Consider the following 23,184-nt stretch of genomic DNA (forward strand, 5'->3'; position numbering starts at 1 on the left):
AGTTAAATTGTTCACATGACTCCATTCACAAGTAAAAGCGTTTGTAAATTAGGATTTATGTTAAGAACATGTTTTTGCAACCGCCTAAAACCGCCGAATCTGATTAAACGCTGCCGAGACCGCCAAATAGCTTGTCCTGCTTAGTACTGCCAATTAAAGAGAAAGCGTGGCGGACCCCTCACGCCCAGCGCCTATGCGACGCCTACACAATCACACATTATTATCTTCAATTCTCAAACTATAAGGTTAGGCGCTTAACCGGAGATATTAATGGATTTGACCTCAGGCTTCTTCTCCGGCACTTTCGGCACCGTGACCGACAAGACACCATTCTCCATACTGGCCTTCACTTCCTCCACCTTGGCATTCTCCGGCAGCCTAAACCTCCTCATGAACTTCCCACTTGACCTCTTCACACGGTGCCACTTGCCACTCTTCTCTTCATTCTCACTGCTCCTCTCTCCGCTGATCTGAAGTATGTTCCCATCTTCAACCTCCACTTTCACCTCTTCCTTCTTAAGCCCCGGCAAGTCCGCCTTGAACACGTGTGCCTCAGGTGTTTCCCTCCAGTCCACTTTAGCGTTTGTGAACGCTGCCACGTCCTTATTAGCCAGTGCGTTTGCCTGCGACAAGAACCCTTCGAACGGATCCCATACGTCTAGCGAGAATGGGTCGAACACGTTTGTTCTTCGGCCTCTAAAAATGCTCGGAATTAGAGACATTGCTTGACTTCCTTAACTCTGTTTTGATAGTGTTCTGTTTTCAGATTTTGCTTTGCTTTAAACTCTTTGCTTTTGTGTTGATTCAAACACATACGTGCCCTAGTGTATATATAGGGAGGGAGAGAGAGAGAAGAAGAGGGTAGAGTGATAAGAGAGAAATGTTCTGCAAGTTTCTTCAAAAATCAAGAATCTTCTTTAGAAGCCTACAACTACAAGAATTTCAGGTGCTTTCACGAAGTTTCGGTTAGGGCTGGGCATTCGGGTAACCCGCTCGGGTTCGGGTATTACCCATTCGAGTTCGGGTAAACGGGTTTAGAAAAATAGAACTCATTGGGTATTTTTAGATATATGGGTTCGGTTCGGTTTAGGTACTATCGGGTTCGGGTCGGTTTAGGTTACAAATTTTAGAACCTGATTAGTACCCGAACTACCGGGTACCCAAAAAAATATAATTAAATTTAAATAAATTTAGTTAAATTTTGACTTACATAACAAAATATTTTAGATATTTTGATTATTTTTGATATTTAGGTATAAAACTAAATGAAATATTCAAAATTATAATCATAATTTTGGGGTAATTGCATTATATTAATGATACATATTATAAATATGTTTATATGTTCGGGTTTGATGGGTACCCAAACGGGTAATGGGTATTGCCCGACTCTAACCTGAACCCACGGGTATTAGAAAATAGAACCCAATAGAGTTTTATAGGCAAACCCGTATCCAACCCGAACCTGGTTTTTCAGGTCGGGTTCAGGGTTGGGTATTCGGGTATGGTTTTTATGCCCAGACCTAGTTTCGGTGCTGAGGGTTGAGCCGACGTGCAATTCACCAAGTAGACGGCTGAACGCCATGCCGTTTAAGTTTAAATAAGCTTTGTTAATGGGCTTTACTATTGTGGCCCATTTAAGATCTCTAGTTGTTAGAACTAAGATACCAATTTAAAAACAATTTTTTAAAAAAAGTTTTATAATATATTAACTAATATTGGTATGTTTGCTACTTTTTATTTTCTTTTTGATGATGACATAGAAAATATTATTATCCTGCTAAGTACAAAATTTGAAGTAAAAAATAGTGAACTCGACAAGGCTATTTTTTTTGTACATTGAATATCCAAAGGTTTAAGAAAAGAATATCACATTTGATTATGTGGTTTAATAATACCTCGTCTTCAAACTAAAAGTAGATTTAAAACATGACATAACAGCCGTTGAAATACGAAATTGGTAACCGGTGATAAAATTCCAAGACAATTGAGAAAAAATAAACGTTTATCAAATACTACCACAAATCAGTAATCAAATTTTCTCCTATAGTAATCCTTATATACCTGTCAGCTCTTTGTTGATTTCATATGAATCTTGCGTCCCAAAATTTTTTTACTGTTTAAATTGTGTCAATAAGAGCAATTTTTTTACAAAATGTATGCATGACTCTTTTGTATTGTGTTTGGATAATAAACTATTTTTCTCACAATGGTCTCCAACATTGTTAGTGCTAATATAACTTTTTGTGGCATGGCTGCACCTCTATATGTGCAGTATGTCAAAAAAGTTCTCTTGGAAGCCAAGAATGATTCAGAGACCAAGACTGCTTCTGCACTTTCAATGATAATATTGAGTGTGATAATGAATTAGTGTGATGAAGGAAAAAGAAGAGCCACAACCCACAGTAAGCGATTTAGGATTTTGAGGTTTTGTTTAATGAGTCATCTGTTTGTTTTGAGAGATGATAGAAACAAACCTTTATTTGTAAGTGTGAGTGAAGCAAAGATGTAAATGGGTGAATGTCAACTGATAATTAGTCTTGCAGCTATTAGTGATTTAAATTGTGTTTGGCTTTTGACACAAACGATTTTTGTGGCCATTTTTGGAATTATAAAATATATATTTTTAAATAATGGTGGTTTAGTGTGTGTGTTTTGTACATTTTATAATCATTTTAATGCAAATATTTCCCTAATTTGTGTGTTTATCATGTATTTAACGTTTTTGTGACATGTATTTTTTTCGTAAAATCACATGGGTTTACAATATTTTGTAGGTTTATGAAGTAATTTAAACAAAACAAAACTTACAAATGTTAGTTTATCTTAAATAAATAAATAAATATATATATATATATATGTGTGTATTTGTGTGTGTATTTTATCTATAATTTACTTTTATAGTTTTAACATTTTCAAAACGAATAAAATTAAAAATTATATTTTAATGTTATAAAATAATAATTTTTATTGTAATATATCATAAATATGTTTGTTAAATATTGTATCTTGTATTTTACTTGAGGTTTTTCTTTTCTTCTTATAATCGGTGTGAATTGATAGATTAATTGATTCTTCATATCTAGTAAACAATGACTTAGACGTAATATTTTAACTAATACGAACTATGTTTGATTGTTTTCAAGTAAGTTCTCCGTCCTTTTTCCTCACTACTCTAGTCTCCAAATTAGTAACCAAATGGGACGAAAAAGACTAATAATGTGTATACTGGTTGCCAATAAAAGAGTCATCAAATAATATCCAAGTATTAAAGTAAATCCTTAGACTACATATAATTCAACAAGTTTGTCTCTAGCAAGTTTCCGTATAGCCACCCACCCTTCGATTTTCACAGTTTTTATTTCCTGACCTGAATAAATTATATAGCCTATAGGTAGGTAAATTTAATTTATCAGGAAGACTATAAAGTTATATGTGCTTTAATATTGGAAGATATCGATGGCATGAAGAGTACGTATCAAGAAGACCATACTTCATACTTGCTCTTATGTCCCAAAAACACCTCTCTTATTAAGATTTGTTACTTACATTGACACAACATTTTCATGATTACAGGAAAAAAGAAAGTCACATTATTATTACTTTCACACACAACACATTTTTCCTCTTCAATGCTTGAACTTTAAAGTTCCCCTTAACCGGAAATATCAATGCACTTCACTTCAGGCTTCTTCTCCGGCACTTTCGGCACCGTAACAGACAACACACCATTCTCCATACTGGCCTTCACTTCATCCACCTTCGCATTCTCCGGCAGCCTAAACCTCCTCATAAACTTCCCACTCGACCTCTCCACACGATGCCACTTGTCACTCTTCTCTTCATTCTCACTGCTCCTCTCTCCGCTGATCTGAAGTATGTTCCCATCTTCAACCTCCACTTTTACCTCTTCCTTCTTAATCCCCGGCAAGTCCGCCTTGAACACGTGCGCCTCAGGTGTCTCCCTCCAATCCACCTTAGCGTTTGTGAACGCTGCCACGTCCTTATTAGCCTGTGCGTTTGCCTGCGACAAGAACCCTTCGAACGGATCCCATACGTCTAGCGAGAAAGGGTCGAACACGTTTGTTCTTCGGCCTCCAAAAGTGCTCGGAATTAGAGACATTGCTACACTTCCTTAACTCTGTTTTGATAGTGTTCTGTTTTTTTTTGTAATTTTGCTTTTCTATGGACTCTAAGCTCTTTGTTAATTCAAACACATACGTGCCCTAGCGTATATATAGGGAGAGAGAAGAATAGAGTAGAGGATAAGAGAAGAAAAGTTCTGCAAGTTTCTATAAAACTCAAGAATCTTCCTTGTAACGAATAGGTGCTTTCAAGAAGTTTCGATGGTGAGGGTTGAGCCGACGTGCAATTCATCAAGTAGACGACTGAACGCCATGCCGTTTTTGTTTACATGAGCTTTGTTAATGGGTTTTACTATCGTGGCCCGTTAAGTTCTCCATTATTCGAAACAAAGATGCCGATTTAAAAACATATTTCTTTTAAAGTATTATAATATTAAATAAAATTGGAGCTCGTAAGTAAGAGTGAATATTTTGATAAATTAAGTATAGTCTTTTTAATTTCGTCAGCGAATTTAATACAAAATTTAACAAAAAAAATTTCAAATAATCGTTAAACATTTCTTTGTTTTTCTTTATATCAATGATCTTTAAAACACTCCCTATATTTATAACGAGGATAAAGTTGATTTTTATTCTTCAATCTTTCATTCCTTCTTGGTCTAAGATGAGTTTATTGGGATAACTACAACTATATTCACATAACACTTGCTATACTTTATATATTTTTCCCTATCTCATATAGATGTAGTTGGTCATCGACTTACTAGTTGTCATATTGTGATGTATAAATAAATACATTGACTTCATTTGTATCAAAGATACTCAAATAATCAAACACAATTAATAGGATTTGGCCGAGCTGTTAATAACTAATGTCTCCAACAAGAGCATAAAACATGCATCTCTCTCGAAGAACAACTTCACTTGTATAAAAATACATATTATGCATTGTGTAAGAAACTCAGTTTTAATTTTTTTTCCTTATATTTTATAGTTACGCTATAATTGGGTTACACCAGCTCTTAAATCTTAGTTCAGTAGATTTTATTAAATTTATAATGATTAATTCAACATGAAGTGCTTCCAAAAGATTTATCTTTCAAGACTTGATATATATGTTAATGATAATTCATTTAATTTGCTATATAATAATGTATATATGGGTGTGACTAGAATTTTTCTTAGCAGAACAAAATTGGGTGGAATATAAAATTTTATGGAATCCTACTAACCAATTATGCGGATTTTTGTTTGTTATATATATATAAAACCTTTTTTCTTATGTTACTTCTTTCTTTGTATCATTAATCTTTAACCCGGATTAAACAATTTATGACAAGGAATTATATATATGTTTACCTAACTGCGGATAAATGAGGATTTTAGATTCATAAAATCAAAAACTTGCAAATAAAAAACGAATAAAAAGTAATAGTAATCAATGTAAACATGTACAATTCAACGGTAAAAACATCTATTTCATATGATGTTCAGTGTCATTGGGCTACATACGACTGGTTCACTCCAATCAAGTCGTTGATATCTCCCATGTCTGACTCATATGCAGGCTGGTTTGAGTCGTTACCCATTTGTTGTCCGAATAGAGGAGACGCTCCCGTCCCCATATGAGCCACTATAATCAAAAAATTTAACTGGTCACATCTCTAGGGTAGATAGATAATAGTCAATAACCAATAATTTATATTGTTAATTAGAACGAATGGATCAAATATAATCACTAGATATAAAAACAAATTACAACAAACACTTTAAGGAACCAATGTATATATACCTGACGTAGGTATAGCCAAGGCTTGCAGCCTTGCCTTGCGACGATTGGCTAAGATAATTGCGATGAACACATATGCAATGAGGACAAATGCTACCGCGGATACCGAACCTAGTATAGTTGGCAGTTTATTGTTCTTTCCTTCACTGGTTGACCCCCCTGACCCAATATATCAAATGTAATTAAGTTAAAAGAATGTTCGATTTGTAAAAAAAAATCAAAATGTATACATAAGTCCATATACAAACCTGAGCTCACATCATTTCTCCCTCCAGTCCCTCTATTATTGCTAGACCCACCGGAACCTAAACAACGAAATAAATTTATGCGTATATAGTACCTAGGGAACCAAATGATCAAAATATACTTATAAGTTTGATATTTTAGTGATTCAAAAATTCTACTTGGAAACCTAGACTAATCTCTAAAAATGCATCTACAAAAAAAACAAACCTCCAGATCCGCCACTACCAGACCCTCCTCCTCCACCGCCACCACCTCCACCTGTCCCTGATCTGTTTCCACCTCCACTTCCGCTTGTACCCGTACTTATCACATAAAGCTCCAACGCATTTATCATGGGCGGTAAAAGCGCACTAGTGGTGGACTGGAACACCAGCTGGGAGCTTGAGCTAGCCACCACATCTCTCACGACCACTTGCGTGGCTTTTCCATACACAGGAACTATTGGTCCTTTACCAACTTTCTTACCGCCACATAAAATGTTGAACGATCGTGCACTTAAGTCAAGAGGCTCAGAAAAATACATAGCCAAGTAAACCGGAACTCCTCCAGAAGGGAGAGTGGGGTCGACTAATGATAAGCCTTCCCCGGTCCAAGAGTTACGGAGGACGGACTCAGGCGGTTTGTTTGATGCACCAGATGTATCGATTGATGCAGCCGTAGATGGTATTCCTGTCAACAATATGTTTATCTCCGAAGGAAGCCAGAACCTACCTTGAAGATCCGACCTAGCCAACCAAAAAAATATTCCTTCTTATTATATATTAATCTCTTTGTGTTCAAATTTTTTTTAATATTTATCACGTAAATTTATTTCGTAGTTTTTATTTTCTTGTCAATACTTTTGCATATTGTAAACGTTGATGGAGACATCTGGTGGTTTGTCTAAAAACGCTAGATTAAAAATAAAATACATAATGATGAAGACATCTAAAAATAAATTTGATTAGGCCTATTTTTGTGTTACTTATACACGACGAACTTGGATATAGATGCTACCTTACGATTTCCGTTGTGCCGTACGCAACTCGTTGATGGTAAAATAAACCTTCACCAGGACCGAGCTCGTCATACATACCATCGTCCAAGTCGACAACTTCAATGGAAGATACAAAAGGATTTGATGACGAAGATGTTCGCACAAAACAAATATTAGTCTCCTCGCTGGCCGGAGAAAATATCAGTTCCAAAAGGTAAGGTTTGAACGCAGAGGATATAGATACGGTGCCTCGGTGTTTCCCTTCAAACAATACGTTGAAGGCTGGGGATGAGGACTTGCCATCGTAGTTACCATAGTAAAACATCGTTCTCACTAAGACTTTTCCGCCTTTTGTAACCGGAATGTTGGAGTAGCAATTGGAGTCTCCTGTCGGAAAGTATCGAAGTGTGGTGAGGTATTTCTCAACAGTGGTGGACGAAACCGTAGCAGACGATCCAGATGTGATGAAGTCGTTTTCGCCGACCCATTTTATGTTGTTCTTGTCTATCCCCGGCAATGACGTTCCGCAGTCTATGTTTACGCCTGAAATCGATCATGCATGCATGAATCATGATTCATGATGGTTAATTATGATGATAGTTAATAATGACAGCTAAGGAAGATATATATGTTATATTTTTAAATTTTTTTCTAGTTATACGTATACAACTCTGAGGCCAACGAGTTTAGATAAACTAATTATTAAATAATTACTTACTGGCTAGAGAGAGGGTTATGATGGAAAGAAAGAAGAGAATTGAAAGCAAAACAGCAGCCATTACGGGAGCTACAACTTCAACTAATGCTCTATACATACACTCTATATATATATATACGTCATCTGTCAATTGCAAAAAATCCAATAACATGCATAATTAAACTGTCAATTGCCCATTAATCATTTCTTTTATCAGTCAACTGCAGATTGGTATTGGATCTAATCATTTTAAATGCCGATATTATTAAGAAAATTTTCTTTTGACTTTTATCAGTCAATGTCTTTTGATAACGATTATACATGCAGTACCAAAAATAAAACAACTTGAGACACGAATGTTTAGTGCGGTAAGTCGCAAACCATTTATAACCACTTGATCAGATTATAAATTCATTTTTTTTTAGTCAAATGCTTCATTTAGACCACATTATTTCATCTTCCATGTTAGGAACTCGACTATGTAACAAAGACCGAATAAACCATTTAGCTTGAGATCATATGGACTAATTCCATTGCTAAAAGGTGAATTTAATAACGGTTTTGTCATCTTAAACTACGTATCGGCCAAAACAAGATGTAGAGATACTTTATAGTCTGAGAAGATTAAATGTTATCGTTTGCCATTAATTAATACTACGATGTCGGCCCGTGCGTTGCCGCAGGGAAAATTGAAAACTTGAAATGACTAACATTGTTAATTTCACATTTCGAGTGGAAACTGTTTGGTAATTGTTTAACTGTATAGTATAAAAGTAAGAAATAATGACTAAGATTAATCCACCAAATTGATTAAATAAAATTTTTGTTGTATATATAAAAATTGATTCAGTGACAATAAGAGAATAATGTTAAAGATACATGAATCAAGGCTTGCTGAATCATACTCAGATAATCAATTTTGAAAGATATTCACATTAAAAAATTTTTTAATCATTATTCTATCAAAATTTACAAAAAATAATAAGAAAAACATAGAGAAAGAGCTCATAGCTGCAAGATTTGATCGATGTAGGTATTAGATGAAAATGACAACGAACAAAAGTTAGATGAATGAATCAATAAATAAAAAAATTCAAATTTTAACAAAGATGAGTGAATCAATGTTGATTAATAAATTGAAAGAAAATAATACTCAAAATTTTTAAATTTGGATGTGTTATCAAAGAACAAAACTCTTTCAAAGTCCATAAAAATCTATATATATAAATAAAGAGGTGTGAAACAAAAATGTGCGAAACAAACAACTGCGAACATTGAAAGCTGGGAGTACGACGAAGAAACACAATTATTGGATCAAAACATTGCAACTTTTGAGATTATTAACAAATCTAAACAGTTAGATGAAATAATAAAAACAATTTCATCTGTTAGATTTAAATTGACCCCTAAAAGTGGGTTTGCTATAATATATAAACATATAAATCTATGAAAAATTAGAAATCACAGTCAATTACCTAGATTAAAACTTGGAAGAGATGATTCATACAGTATAAATGGAAAACGACACCAAACAAAAGTTAGATGATGAAATCAATAAATAAAACAATCCAAATTTTAACGAAGATGACTGAATCAATATTAATTAATAAATTGAAAGAAAATAATACTCAGAATTTTTAAAACTTGGAGGTGCAAAACAGTACTCGAAAAAACAAAAACTCTTTTCAAAGTCCATAAAAATCTGTATATTTATAAAAATAAAGAGGTGTGAAATAAAAAGGTGTGAAACAAAAAGGTGCGAAAACTAACAAGTGGAAACATTGAAAGCTAGGAGTAAGACGAAGAAACACAATTGTTGGATCAAAACATTGCAACTTTGAGATCATTAACAAATCCAAACCATTAGATGAGAGAATAAAAAAAATCCCATCCATTTGATTTAAATTGACCCTTAAAAGCGGGTTTGATATTATATATAAAAATTAAAGAAAAAACACTCCAATAAATCAATTCTTTGATTTTTATTTCTTAACTTGTAAGTTTAAAATTAAAATAATACTCAGAAAACAGTAAAATCGAAACTTGTATTAATAGTCCATAAAAATCTATATATAATAAACAAAGAGGTGTAAAATAAAGAGTTGTAAAACATAGAGGTGTGAAACAAAAATATGTAAAAATTACGTGCGATTTTTGAAAGATGGGGGTACGACGAAGAAACACGATTATTGGAAGAAAAAAACTTACAATTGTGGGATTATTAATAATTCTAAACCGTTAGATGATATAATAAAAATAATCTCATCCGTTAGATTAAATTTGACCCCCAAAATTGGGTTTATTAGAAATAGAACAATACAAAAAAGAATAAAATAAACTTTGTATGCCTGAAGGTTTATGTCTTTATAGATCATTAGTGTTATACTTTTTGCGAACTATACGACCACACGTATAATAATAATAATCTAATAGAGAATAAACTAAATTTATTCTTATTTAACCAAATGGACATTAAGTAGACACTAACAGGTTCATTCGTAAGATTTTGTCATTGGTTCGTTGAGTTCATAAATCTATCTATATCTATTACAACGCAACGCAAATATAAAAATACCTTGAATTGAAGATTGATGCAGGTTAATTAAAAAACTCTCCAATAAAGCAATTCTTTTTTTTTATTATTAACTTGTAATTTTAAAAAATACTCTGAAAACAATAAATTCGAAACTTGTTTTTGTAGTCCATAAAAGTTTATATATAATAAACAAAGATGTGTGAAATATAAAAGTGTAAAACATAGAGGTATGAAACAAAAAGGTGCAAAGATTAATAGGTGCAATTTTTTAAAGATGAGGGTACGACTAAGAGATGCAAAAATTAATAGGTGCGATTTTTGAAAAATGGGGCTACGATGAAGACACACGATTATTTGGAAAAAAAAACTTGCAACTGTTGGAATCATTAATAATTTTGAACCGTTAGATGGAATAACAGAACTAATCTCATCCGTTGGATTAAAATTTACACAAAAAGTGGGTTTGCTATTATATATAGACTAGTACTAGCTTTTAGTGTTTTATAAGATATAAACCAAACCCAACGTGGTCAGAATAAGCCAAAAAATTAGTGACATTAAAAGACAGAAAAAAACATTTAATTGAAATACAACGAGTACTAGACTACCTAGCTCGAATTTATCAGGATTGAGATCAACTCCAATGATCTTTCCAGCCCCACGCAGCCTGGCTCCTTCCCCAACTTGTTATCAAATCATTTAGTTATGTATTATTTATCAGCAAATAAATATAATGTTTCTTAAATCAACTAGTCCCATCTTGAGACCGAAGTTTTTTATTAATTTATAAAAATTATTAATTTACCAAATATTAATTTATAGAGGTTCTACTGTATATAAATTGGGAGTATCTAACATTTTTTCCTACCTTTCTCCACACTGCAGTTGTTAGCTTGGCAAAGAGATCTTAATTTGTGTTGTTATAACCACATCTTAAATATGTTATAACTATATCTTGCACCCAAAAGAAAACTACAAACTCTATTGTTAATTATGTTTTAGCCCAATATATAGGGACATTTATCAGTAAAAATAGAAATTTCCAAAGTCATGATCTCATTTATCAACTTTAAATCAAGATCCATATAAAGTGTACAATGTGAACAAAACATAAATCATATGTGAGAAAAAATAGAAACATAAACAGATATGTATATATATGCTCTACTGCTCGTTTTAAGTTACAATTGATGTTATAGTATATATACTATGTAGCCATATACATACTCAATTCGAACATATTGCCAATACAATGCCATGATAGTAGTGCATGTTGTCCAACTAATTAAACTCTTATACGTTAAAATAAAAATCTAAATTAATAGTATACATATGTACTTATTAGAAATTTATTTCAATAAAGCAAAAAGAAAATCTAAAATTTCTTTTAGTGTTTCATCAATCAAGAGGAAAAAAAAAATATATATATATATATATATATATATATATATATATAAAAGATGTATGAAATATGTTCACTTAAATTTTAAGATGCTCACCAGTTAATTTCTTTTTTTTTTGAGTCAAAAGGAACAATGATAATTTATTTCTTGGTCTCTTTTATATTTCGTAGTTACAAATTTTAAAATGATGAAATTGACACTTTAGCCTAAATTTCCCTATATATACTCCACTATATTCTTATGATATGAAGATGCATATGCTGCAAGAGAAATCATGTAGCAACTTAGTAGACACAATTAGGGTAGTAACCAAACCAAGACGCATATAAAGCAATATTACTTATTAAGTTACCATTGACATGGATTTTTATCTGCCAAATACAGAAAAGTATACAACAAAGTTTCCAGTAAACTACTCCTTGCAACAAAGTATACCAGACAAACTGTTCAGTTATTCAAAGAGAAGAGAGAGTAAACTACTCCTTGCAGTAAATTCACGACAATAAGACAATATATAGATAAAATGTGAACCATAACAACTAAAATGATTGAACAAATTCCAAATATATAGATCTGAAAAGAGGCAATTGAACATGTTTTTTAGATAGAGAAGCGTTGATTCGGAGGGCTAAACAAAGAGAATCGATGATTTGGGGAAGAAAGAGAAGTATCTTTTCATTTAATAAATTAATGACATCATCTTAGATCTAAACGGTTGAATGAGAAAATAAAATAATTTTATTTGTTGGATTAAAAAAATGACGTCAGCAGTGTCTAAAAATGGGGTTGCTATTATAAAATTATCTAACCGACAACATATAGACAAACAAATCACTTAAGAAAAACCAAATTTCCCTTAATCTATAATCTATATATGAGAATGAAACAGAAAAGGGAACAAAACCAATTTTTCAGAATGGACACTAACAAGTTTATAAACATACTTTGATATAGAGATTGATGCAGGTTAATTTAAAAGCACTCTAATAAAACAATTCTTTGATTTTATTTTTAACTTTTAAAAATACTCTGAAAACCATAAATTTGAAACTTGTTTTTGTATTCCATAGAAGTTGATATATAATAAATAAAAAGGTGTAAAATAAAAAGGTGCAAAACTTATAGGTGTGAAACCAAGAGATGCAAAAATAAATAGGTAGGATTTTTAAAAGATGAAGGTACGATGAATAGATGCAATAATTAAAAAATACGAAAAGACACTTTATTTGAAGGAAAAAGACTTGCAACTCTTAGATCATTAATAAGTATCAACCGTTAGATGGAATAATAGAACAATTCTCATCCGTTGAATTAAAGATGACATAAAAAAGTGGGTTTGCTATTATATATAGATTACAAGTCTAATTTCGGCTAGTTATTTTTTTTTAAATCAATTTTTAAAACCAGTCAAATTAGTCGAGAATATATAACTTTGCAGGATTAATTTTTCTCCGTATTAAATTGACAGACTCCATATTATCAAATTTTTAAATTGAATCTACTTTGTTTCAATACCTTGTGTTGATTGTAGTATTCTCGGATCAAAACCACGGAAGTAATCTTTGTATAGACCTTGTTCACTTCTTACAAAACCACGGAAGCATTTATATGATACTACCATTCCCACTAGTGATTTATAACAATTGTTGGTCGGATATAAAATTGTATAGAATATTTATTTATAAAATAAATAAAAATCAGAAATAAGAAAATAAATGTAGAATAGCTTCTCGCGACTCCACGTCAATGATGTTCATCTTAAACAACATACGAGTCATTCGTGTCGCTGACGAATTGCTGTTCAACTAGTGGTGACATCCCCGTGCCTGTTCCATGCCCTTGAAAAGTTTCCAGAGACCAACACCAATTAATAATATTGTTTGTCATCTATATTCGAATATTCAATCTCATTATATATACACAGTGATTAAGCAACAATATAGTTATGCCTGTGGACATAGTCGGTGTTGTGTTGGAGTGTGGTCGTGCGTTTTGACGCTTTCTCAAGAAAATAGCCCCAAAACCGGATGCGAGAATTGCAAACGCGGAGGCAAACGTAACACCAAAAATCTGTGGTAATTTGTTTTTCTTCTTCTTTCCTGCCTTTGTTTTTGTCACATCTAAAGGTTCTATGTATAGAAAAGGTGTCATATTATTTTCTTTAATAATATGGTAACAAATTAAGGTATTCGTAATAATACAAGACCATTTTTTTTTAATTTATATTAATAAGGAAATAACGAGGTTTTACTTTTTAAAATTAAATTATATAGACATGGTTAGATTATTGTCACTATACGATTTCTTATAGATTTAATATAATAACCTATATAAAATAAAATATGTACGCTTTCATATTCAAAATTCATAAATTTGTTAATCAAGTTTTAATGATATCTTATGAAGCTTCGATATTTTCTTAAATAATTAAATGGTTGGACTTACCGATCATTCAATTATTACCTGAAAAATTGAAGTTCATAGATATGAAAAGTATTGTATGCTGTATATGAGTTTTCAGTTCAAAAACATATATGTAATAATAAATTACTATATATAGTGATAAAAATGACTAAGCGCTTTTCTTTTCCTTTCAACTTAATAATATATTTTTTTTTAAAACATAATAATAAATTCAAAAATTTGTGTTTGCATTAACAAAAAATGTAACAATAATTTATTACCCCAAACATAGAAAGAATAAAATGGGTACAGATTGTGAGTACTGAGTACAAACCTTTTACGGCATTGTTTTTGTGTGGTTCCGTATCTCCAGGACCTTAATCAAATACCAAATGAAATTAGAGAATATCATTGAAAACATTTCATATTATGATATATTTCTTATAGATTAACATCAATCATTCATTCTATATACTCAATGTCAATTGAATCTTAAGTTGGAAGCAATGAAATTTAAATTCCATAAACCAGAGTTCGAAGTGTTCATACGTAAACGCATGGTCAAGTTTGGTTATTTACTTAAAATTTGAGAAACTTTTGGTAATTTAAATTTACCAAATAATTAACTAACCTTGTGTGTCTTGGTTGCTGTTACTTATTGAGTACATCTCAAACCCATTGATGAGGGGCGGCAACTCCGAGTCATCGGTTGACTGAAAGATTATCTCGGACATCGACGTGGCCACTACATCTCTCAAAACAAATTGAGTCGCTTTCCCAAACACCGGTACAATGGGACGCGAACCCACTTGAGTCGTGTCCAAGAAAACGTTGAAAGACCTTCTTTGGGTCCGACCTAGACTCTGAGGTTCTGAGAAGTAAAGAACCAAGTATACCGTTATCCCAGTTGAGGGTAGAGCCTCATAAGAAATTTTTAAGCCGTCTCCTGACCCTGCCTTTGACATAACAATCCCGGGCGGCTTGTTCGAGGCTCGGGTGATGTCTATTGATGGGGCAGAGGTCGATAGATCGGTCAGTGTTGGGTTGTCTTGGGATCCTGACGCGGACCATAGCCTACCGTAAGGGTCGAACGGGTAGCTATATAAATTTCCAAGAAACCAATAAAATAAAAATTAATTACATAGGTACGTACGTAAAAATATTACCTTGAAAGAAAGTAATCATTATTAAATATTAATTAACACAATTCTAAAAAATTCACTTGACGTACAAACTGTTTATTTATGAATTAATAAATTTTGTCTAAACCTAGGGTAAAAGAGTCGCTGATATAAAGCTTTAAGAAAAGTAATGTCAAGGAAAACACATCATAAAAGCTTTACTAGTACGATTATTAGATGCATATAGAAAAAAGTTTACCTTATAATCTCTTCGGTACCGTACGCCGTTCTTTCTTGTAGAAGGAGACCTTCGTTAGGACCAAGATCGTTGTACATGCCAGCGTCCATACCATAAACCTCAATAGAAGATATAAAAGGGTTATAGGATGGAGACGTCCGGAAGAAGCATACACTGATATTCTCATTTGCCGGAGCAAATATCACCTCCGAGAAATAGAAATTTTCTTCGTCGTTGAGCAACGACTAAGTAATTTTAATAAGGTCACGGTGTTTGCGGTCATAAATAACGTCAAAAGATGGTGGCGAGAACTTCCCATCGTAGTTTTCGTATTTAAAGCTCGTCCTCACGAGGGTTTTCTTGCCTTTGGTCACCGGAATGTTGGAGTAGCAGTTGGTTTGACCGGTTGGGAAGTACCGGAGAGTGTTCATCGGCTTTGTGACAACGTCTGGAATCTTCATAGGCTCACCAGTGGTGACAAAGCCTTTATCTCCGACCCATGTTACATTGTTGGACTCAATGTAAGATCCCGTTGATCCACAGTCAATTCTTATACCTAATGATAGCGCAAAAGACAAGAGAAAAACGAGTTAAACAAAAGTGTACAGGGTCAAATTAAGAAAACATTATGTCGGAGGGGCTTTATACTTGTAACGTACTTTCTGCTAATGTAACCATTATGGCTGGGAGAGAAAAAAAGGGTGATGAGATAAAGAAGTGCCGCCATCATCAACGAGCTAATTTAACTTCATTACATGCACAAATGCATACGTAATATATAGATGAAATTAAGTATGTTCATATCTTGTTGAATTGAGGTATTGAGATTGTAAAACTCATATAATTTTTAGTTGACTTGACTTATTTAAAATGCACAGCTCATAGAATATTTGCATCGTGCAGATCTTGATTTGGTTTTAGACAATTGTGAATTCAAGAAAGCGTCTTGGTAGATTGACAAAATACTCAAAACCGACTAATTATTTCTATGATAACTACTTGCAGATATATTATAAAACATACAGTCATGTGAATATAGAGAGCTATATATATATATATATATATATATAACATACAGTCATATGAATATAGAGATACAATCATGTAAAAATTACCAAAAAAATACCTTGTTACAATATATTTATACACCAGAATGTCATTATGTTTTTTTTTATGGTAGATTTCTAAAAAGTGACCAGCCTTATATTAATTACAAATTAGAAATGTAGAAGTCATGAAAATTGAAGGGAACTTCATTATTTGATAAAAATGATTGAAGCTTAAGTTTTATCCAACTCATTTGGTTGACTTAGCATACAGTGGGGAGACTGAAGTCAACGACATTTGTTTTCTCATATGGCGCAAAGACTTTAAAAGTAAACGGCTCAAATTTATACACTTTTATTTATAAGTTCATTATATTAGTAAATGTATGTCTATGTTTTAATAAAGTAAAAAAAAAAGATATTCAACATAGTGGGAATAAAATGTTTGGATAATTTCATGTGCTTAGTCGATTTTTGTGTATATCAAATTCAGTACTATTCATAGGTTGGAGCTGGTGAAGGGCTGAAGTATAAACTAAAAAGAAGATAAATAAGGCAACTGGGAGCCAGATGGATGCTCCATCCTAATAATCTATCTTTGGTGTTCCTATTTTTTGAATGCAAAATTATGTGTTAAGGAACTCAAACTAACAGTTTTATTCATATCAAATGGTTCTCGTGATATTCATCTTTAGTTAGGTAATTGTTGTTACAAAATCAACACAACATTCATTCAAGTGAGATTTAGGCTTATAATTATAATATCTTCTTCAGTTGTGATATTTTTCAATATTCCAGGTCCGTTTAGTACATCCCCTCTTTAATATTTGGGAAGTACATGACTTATTTTTGGTAGACCATATAATAGTTATATGGGTCATTAGTTGGTTATAGAATTGACATATTAATAATTGAAGTATAACATTTGATAATCTTTTGATATTTACGGGTCTACTTTGATTACTGTTAGATCCTATATCGCTTATTTATTCAATTATTCATAATTAATTATTAATTATTAATAATAGCAATGGCAATGAATCCACTTTAAGCCTAATTGGGAATAATAATACCATTTGAAGGAATAAAAGATGATATACACAAATGAAACAAAATATTTTAACTCGAGAAATCTTCCGAGTTCGGTAACCCTAAACATAAAAACTGTAATTTTTGTTAAACTAAACAATATTTCGATCTTACCTAACAATATATACCCCTACTTCTATATAATGTTTAAGGAGATTTAACAAATTTAAATATCTCCCGCTTTAAATAGGATTAACTCTGTAGACCCCTTCGACAGCCAAAAATATTTAAAATTAAAAATACCGCTTACACATAGTCTACACAATTTTTTATAATAAATATATGAGTCCAGTCAGTACATAATTTTTTTAGTCTATATAATAGATATATGAGTCATTAATTGGTTATAAAATTAAAACATTAATCATTGTAGTTGTATTTAAGTGTATCATTTGTGTAATTTACCTTTACGAGTTTGCTTGATAATCGAGATTCGAGATCTATTGATAGGGTTCGCTTGATAATCGAGATTTATAGGGTTCACTTGGTAATCAAAATTTATAGGGTTTAATAATAAACCCTTGCCATTTTAATAAATATCATATCTAAAATTTATTATTTATAATATGTACAATTTAAATATCATATCACAATTTAAAGTTATATGTACTTCTTTCCTCAGAAACAGATGCATATCTTATTTACATATTCTATTATTATTTACCAATTAAAATGTAGTTAGTTTTATAATAAAATAAGTTATAAACTTATAATTCGGTTTAAATGTAAAATATCAAGGTTATATGATGATATTGTTTAATGCTAAAAAATATATCAAATAAAAATATTTAAATTTGTTGTATAAAATAAATTTTAACCCGTGCTATAGCACGGGTACTAATCTAGTACCTATTATCGAGGAATACCAATTGTAAAATTTACGTAAAAGTAAAATGCGTTTAAGGACTATATTATGATATTGTTGATTTGATCAAACTGTCATATAAACAGAATAAATTTTGAGAATAATTCATATCCGAGCATACAATTTAATATTTTTCTCTACCAAGCAAAATAATATGTTAACTTTAACAAACATTTACAAGTTGCAACAATGATTCCATATAAATGAAAAAAAAAATGTAATAAAATATTTTTAAAGTATTAGATTAGGAGAGTTGAGACAATGACACTTATTAAAAAATTATACTCCCTCTTACATAAACCTCTATGTGTTCACCAAAATTTTAATCCTATTAAATTAATAATTTAGAAAAATATTTTAAAATCCACTGTTATTAGAAACATTTTATATCATTAAATTTTAAATAATTTATCCTACTATATTAATTGGGAAGTACAAATATGAAAATAACCTTAAAATGTGTAAAAAATTACATTCAATTGCCATTAGGAAAACTTAATTAAGCTTAGTTAATCAATTAAATAAATATAATTTAAAAAAAAAAACTCAAAAACGCTGACAGATCAAATATAAAAAAAATCTAGAAAAAAAATATTTTCTCTCTATAATAAATTATGGACGAAAATTACTAAATATTTTAAAAAAAAAATATAAACCAATCAGAATTTCAAAAAGTAGGATTTTCTATCTAAGTACACAATAAAATTATTTTTAATAACTAAATTTCGAAGATTTTGTTAAGATTTCAAATTATGATACTCCTATCATCTTTATTTTCTTTTATTTACAAATTGTTTGGAATTTTCATATAATACTTATGATTAATAAAATGCTGATTTTTTCTGCATATGTTGTGATTTGAATTTTTTAAAACGGAGATATATTACTCAATCTATAAAAAATGTGTGTTTTAATTTCTACATTGCCGGTTAGTAAAAATAAATTTATATAGATGATAAATCAATAATTTTTACCAATTATAATATTAAAATTTTTACTTCATATTTTCCAAAATAATGATGCAAATACAACAAACAAACAATATAAAACTGTAATATACGTCAAAAATAAAATACTATGAAATTCTAAAATAATTAGTATTCAAAAAGACTAATCGATTTACAGAACAATTAAAAATAAATATTCTCTCAAACAACATAACTTTTAAAAAAATATATAACAATAGTTTTTATTATTATAATAGTTTTTTTTTATAAATGTTGATCCGTGCTTTAAACACGGGATATCTCCTAGTTTAGTTTAAAACTAGTGACCGACCCGCACATATGTGCGGGTGTTAATTTTAAAAGTTAAATTTGTTATTATATTAAATTTGCATTATATTACATACGTTTTAAAAGTTAAATTTGCATTATATTACATATGTTTATAAATGTATTTTTTAATAATGTTATTAAATTCATATTCATAATTCGTAGCAGTTAAGTAAAGAACACTACATGAAAAAAAAAACAAATATAGTAACAGAAAGGTGGTATGACTATTTCGGGACAGAAACTCATTTCGTCCCATATATGAAATGTTTTTACATCTCATAATCCTGGTTTTAATTCCCATTTGAGATTATATATTTTAGTCCAACATATAAAGAAATATGTAAAAGATACGGCTGGAAAAAAAATCGTACTCGGATACGCAATTCAAAACCCGACCCCAAATGACCGGTTCAGGGTTGGGTTCAGGTATACCTAAATAATTCTTTTGGGTTCTATATTGCTAAACCCATGGGTTTGGGTTCGGGTTAGGGTAATATCCGCTATCCAAACAGGTACCCATAAAACCCAAAAATATAGAATTATCTACAATATTAATAATATTTAGCACTGATATAATTTAATTATCCAAAATTTTATCATTTTGAATATATCAATTAGTTTTATACCTAAATACCTAAAATAATTAAAATATCCAAAAAAATATTTGTTACATATGTGATAATTTAGTTAAAATTATTTAAATTTAACTAATTTAAGAATTTTTTTTGGTACCCGGTAGTTCGGGTAGTAATCGGGTTCTAAAATTTGTAATCCAAACCAACAAAAACCCGAGAGTGTCCAAACCGAACTCAAACCGAAACTCTAAAATTATCCAATGGATTATATTTTCCTAAACCGGTTTATCCGAATCCGAACGGTTAATATCCTAGCCCGAACAGATTATTCATATACCCAGGCCTAGTAAGAGAGATATTGTGATTTGAACTTATGAGAATTGCCTATAATATTATTAACTTTTATAATTCAAACTTATATTAGTTTAGTTTTGAATTTGTTTTTGGTTCATGTTAGACAAAAAGAATAATTGGATATGTTTTTGTTATAAATAAGAATATTAAAAAGAAAAAAAATAGTAACGAAAATGTGGATATATTTTATTCACATAGATAAGGAAATATGTCTATTTTGAGACAAAATCATTTATATGTTTATAGACAAAAAGAATAATTGGATATGTCTATTTTGATACAAATTAATTTATATATTTTAGATTATATATTTTATTCCCATAGATAAGGAAATATGTTTCTTCCAAAAAAAAATAAGAAGAAGGAAATATGTAAGCATTCAAACCCACGCGTACTAAATGGAGTAGAAGTGAAGAATTCTAAGTTTGGCTAAACAAACATTTACTTTCATATTTTATCGTATTATCAATTATGTTTGATATGCCACAAAAAAAAAAAAAAAAAAAAAAAAAAAAAAAAAAAACAAAGAGAGTAAAGGAGAAATCGTTCTTTCTTTTTGATTGGCATCAGCCTCTAGGAACCGGCTGCATCTTAGACCTCGGTGGCAGTAAATTTGTGTGCTTCCGAAGCGGCCTCATTAGTTTCGTCGTTGGTCTTTGGTGTCACTTGTATGATTTCCAACCCAAAAGAATGTCAATAAAAGTATGCAGTTTATGAAACCTCATATTAAAATAACAAAACTCACGTTTACCTTATGAACCATCCTTATGTTGATGTTAACACCTCTGTTGTTCAACACCAAAGAAGACACAAATTCTTGAATTAAAAAAGAAAGATAATGGTTTACATAAAAATTGATGCATGGTAAGAAGAAAGAATTGAGTAATTAACTTACTCTTCTCTGTTGCGAGTCCGTCACTCCATTCTTCTTCAAGATCTCAAAAGATTGTTACCATAGTTGTGATTGCTAAATACAGATCTAAATACATATCATATGACATGATTAAGTTATAATAAGTAGTGTTTTAACAAATGATTTAGCAATCAGTTCTAATCGCAAATGATAATGATGGATGAGTTATAAACTAAACACAAAGAACAAAAACTAATTAAAACCACAGTAGTAATGAAGAAAAATAATTAAAAACTAATTATGTTGTTGGTTCGTAAGATATTGCATAAGTGTAATTAACCTTCACAAGCTGTAATCAATTGTCTTTTTCACTTCAAGATTCATTTTTATTCCCTGTAAACAAACAACATAAAAATATATAGCGTTAGTAAGTTATTATAAGAAACATACAATTTAGAAAGGGTTCACCGAAATGTGTAGTGTATTGTTTCTGCATATGGAGTATCTTCTAACACGTGAAGATGTATTGAAATGTTTGACGATTTTACTGCTAGTTGCTGGTCCTTCATATTTCATATTATATCTCTATTGAGAGTATTTTTTGGTTCTTGAGAAGGGATCTGATAGTTTTGTGTGAATTGATAGTGATACATTATATAGATCATTAATTCACACGATGACCATATTTATAGGATAGGTTCGTCGGTTTCAGAATTTTCTTTAGAATTTATTATCCTAATTTTTTTATATATTCAAATGAAACCCTATATTTTCTGAATAAAATTCTTAACAACAAATTTTTGTAAGTTCCTAAATTTAGGATGATTTGAATATTATGTGAATAACTACTTTGAAGATTTTCTAAACTAAATTTCAAATTTTAGATTTTAACGTGTTCGTAATTAATATATTTAGTAAAAATAGGAATATCGTAAAGTTAATCGAAGTATATGTAGATAATGATACAATCTTGATTTGCATATTAGGTAATATTCTTTTTTAATTTGGAATTTTGAGTTTATGATTAGTATCTAAACGAATTTATATATGATTAGATTTTTAAAATCGCCATATGAAAGATTTAAGGAATTACATATAATTATTGTTGTTATTGTTATGGTAAGTACTAATTATGTGGAATGTGTAATTAATTATTGTTATTATTGAATTTAAAGATTCGTAACATTATAATTGCTGGCACAGATTAGTTCCTATTTTTGTGTTTTGTAGAATTAATTCTATTTTCCTTAAATTATTTATTCAATTTTATATTATCCCTATACGCAAACCTCAATTACTGGAATATATATGTTTGGATATGGATTTAGAATTCATCTTCTTAGTCACAACGTGTTTAATAGGATAAGTAAAGATATATTTTTTGTTTTTGTTTTTTTTTTTAATTGTGTAGGTAAGTGGTTTGTTTGGCAACATGGATATATGTTATGTTTTTTTTTTTTTTCTAAATGTGCTTCCCAATTAATTGTATAGATAGAACAATCCAAATCCAAACCTTTTGGCAATGAGAAAAAACAAAGATATGGTGCCTTCTTGGTAGACATTGTCATAGGCTCTTAAGCGACAGAGCCCCTAATTTTATATATTGAAGGATGGAGCTGCACTAATATATA

At 30.7% G+C, this 23,184-nt stretch overlaps 2 protein-coding genes, 1 long non-coding RNA gene and 2 pseudogenes across 4 annotated transcripts; all 5 read right to left on the bottom strand.

Annotated features, from left to right (window-relative positions):
* Positions 1-8: 8 nt before the first annotated feature.
* On the bottom strand, positions 9-777 carry LOC104790859 (17.4 kDa class I heat shock protein pseudogene; annotated as a pseudogene).
* Positions 778-3,506: 2,729 nt separating this feature from the next.
* On the bottom strand, positions 3,507-4,213 carry LOC104790858 (17.4 kDa class I heat shock protein pseudogene; annotated as a pseudogene). The gene has a single exon (XR_015559008.1). The product of XR_015559008.1 is annotated as a 17.4 kDa class I heat shock protein pseudogene (transcript).
* A 1,242-nt stretch (positions 4,214-5,455) lies between these two features.
* LOC104698908 (uncharacterized protein At1g24485-like) lies at positions 5,456-7,963 on the bottom strand. Its single transcript, XM_010414287.2, has 6 exons — positions 7,815-7,963; positions 7,117-7,639; positions 6,328-6,845; positions 6,123-6,179; positions 5,878-6,033; positions 5,456-5,718 (listed from the first exon to the last, which is right to left on the bottom strand). The coding sequence occupies exons 1-6, from the start codon at positions 7,909-7,911 to the stop codon at positions 5,582-5,584; spliced, it is 1,488 nt and encodes a 495-aa protein (XP_010412589.2). The 5' UTR covers positions 7,912-7,963; the 3' UTR covers positions 5,456-5,581.
* Positions 7,964-13,270: 5,307 nt separating this feature from the next.
* On the bottom strand, positions 13,271-16,290 carry LOC104790860 (uncharacterized protein At1g24485-like). Its single transcript, XM_087455566.1, has 6 exons — positions 16,154-16,290; positions 15,516-16,050; positions 14,767-15,233; positions 14,470-14,511; positions 13,682-13,861; positions 13,271-13,570 (listed from the first exon to the last, which is right to left on the bottom strand). The coding sequence occupies exons 2-6, from the start codon at positions 15,602-15,604 to the stop codon at positions 13,491-13,493; spliced, it is 858 nt and encodes a 285-aa protein (XP_087311692.1). The 5' UTR covers positions 15,605-16,050; positions 16,154-16,290; the 3' UTR covers positions 13,271-13,490.
* A 4,946-nt stretch (positions 16,291-21,236) lies between these two features.
* LOC147942581 (uncharacterized) lies at positions 21,237-22,186 on the bottom strand. Its single transcript, XR_015559545.1, has 4 exons — positions 21,894-22,186; positions 21,596-21,679; positions 21,452-21,485; positions 21,237-21,365 (listed from the first exon to the last, which is right to left on the bottom strand). It is a non-coding gene; the product is annotated as an uncharacterized LOC147942581 (long non-coding RNA).
* Positions 22,187-23,184: the final 998 nt, after the last annotated feature.

The sequence above is a fragment of the Camelina sativa genome, chromosome 6 (assembly GCF_030686135.1).
Source record: "Camelina sativa cultivar CO46 ecotype springtype chromosome 6, ASM3068613v1".
NCBI classification, from domain to species: Eukaryota; Viridiplantae; Streptophyta; class Magnoliopsida; order Brassicales; family Brassicaceae; genus Camelina; species Camelina sativa.

Bases quoted from the DNA above. Each gene is read 5' to 3' on its own strand.
- LOC104698908 (XM_010414287.2), bottom strand. From the start codon at position 7,911: ATGTATAGAGCATTAGTTGAAGTTGTAGCTCCCGTAATGGCTGCTGTT. The intron at 7,640-7,814 runs GTAAGTAATTAT...GATCGATTTCAG, and splicing joins CATAACCCTCTCTCTAGCCA to GCGTAAACATAGACTGCGGA. The intron at 5,719-5,877 runs GTATATATACAT...TTTTGATTATAG, and splicing joins CTTGGCTATACCTACGTCAG to TGGCTCATATGGGGACGGGA.
- LOC104790860 (XM_087455566.1), bottom strand. From the start codon at position 15,604: ATGGACGCTGGCATGTACAACGATCTTGGTCCTAACGAAGGTCTCCTT. The intron at 15,234-15,515 runs GTAAACTTTTTT...AAATTTATATAG, and splicing joins GGTACCGAAGAGATTATAAG to CTACCCGTTCGACCCTTACG. The intron at 14,512-14,766 runs GTTAGTTAATTA...TATTTGATTAAG, and splicing joins CAGCAACCAAGACACACAAG to GTCCTGGAGATACGGAACCA.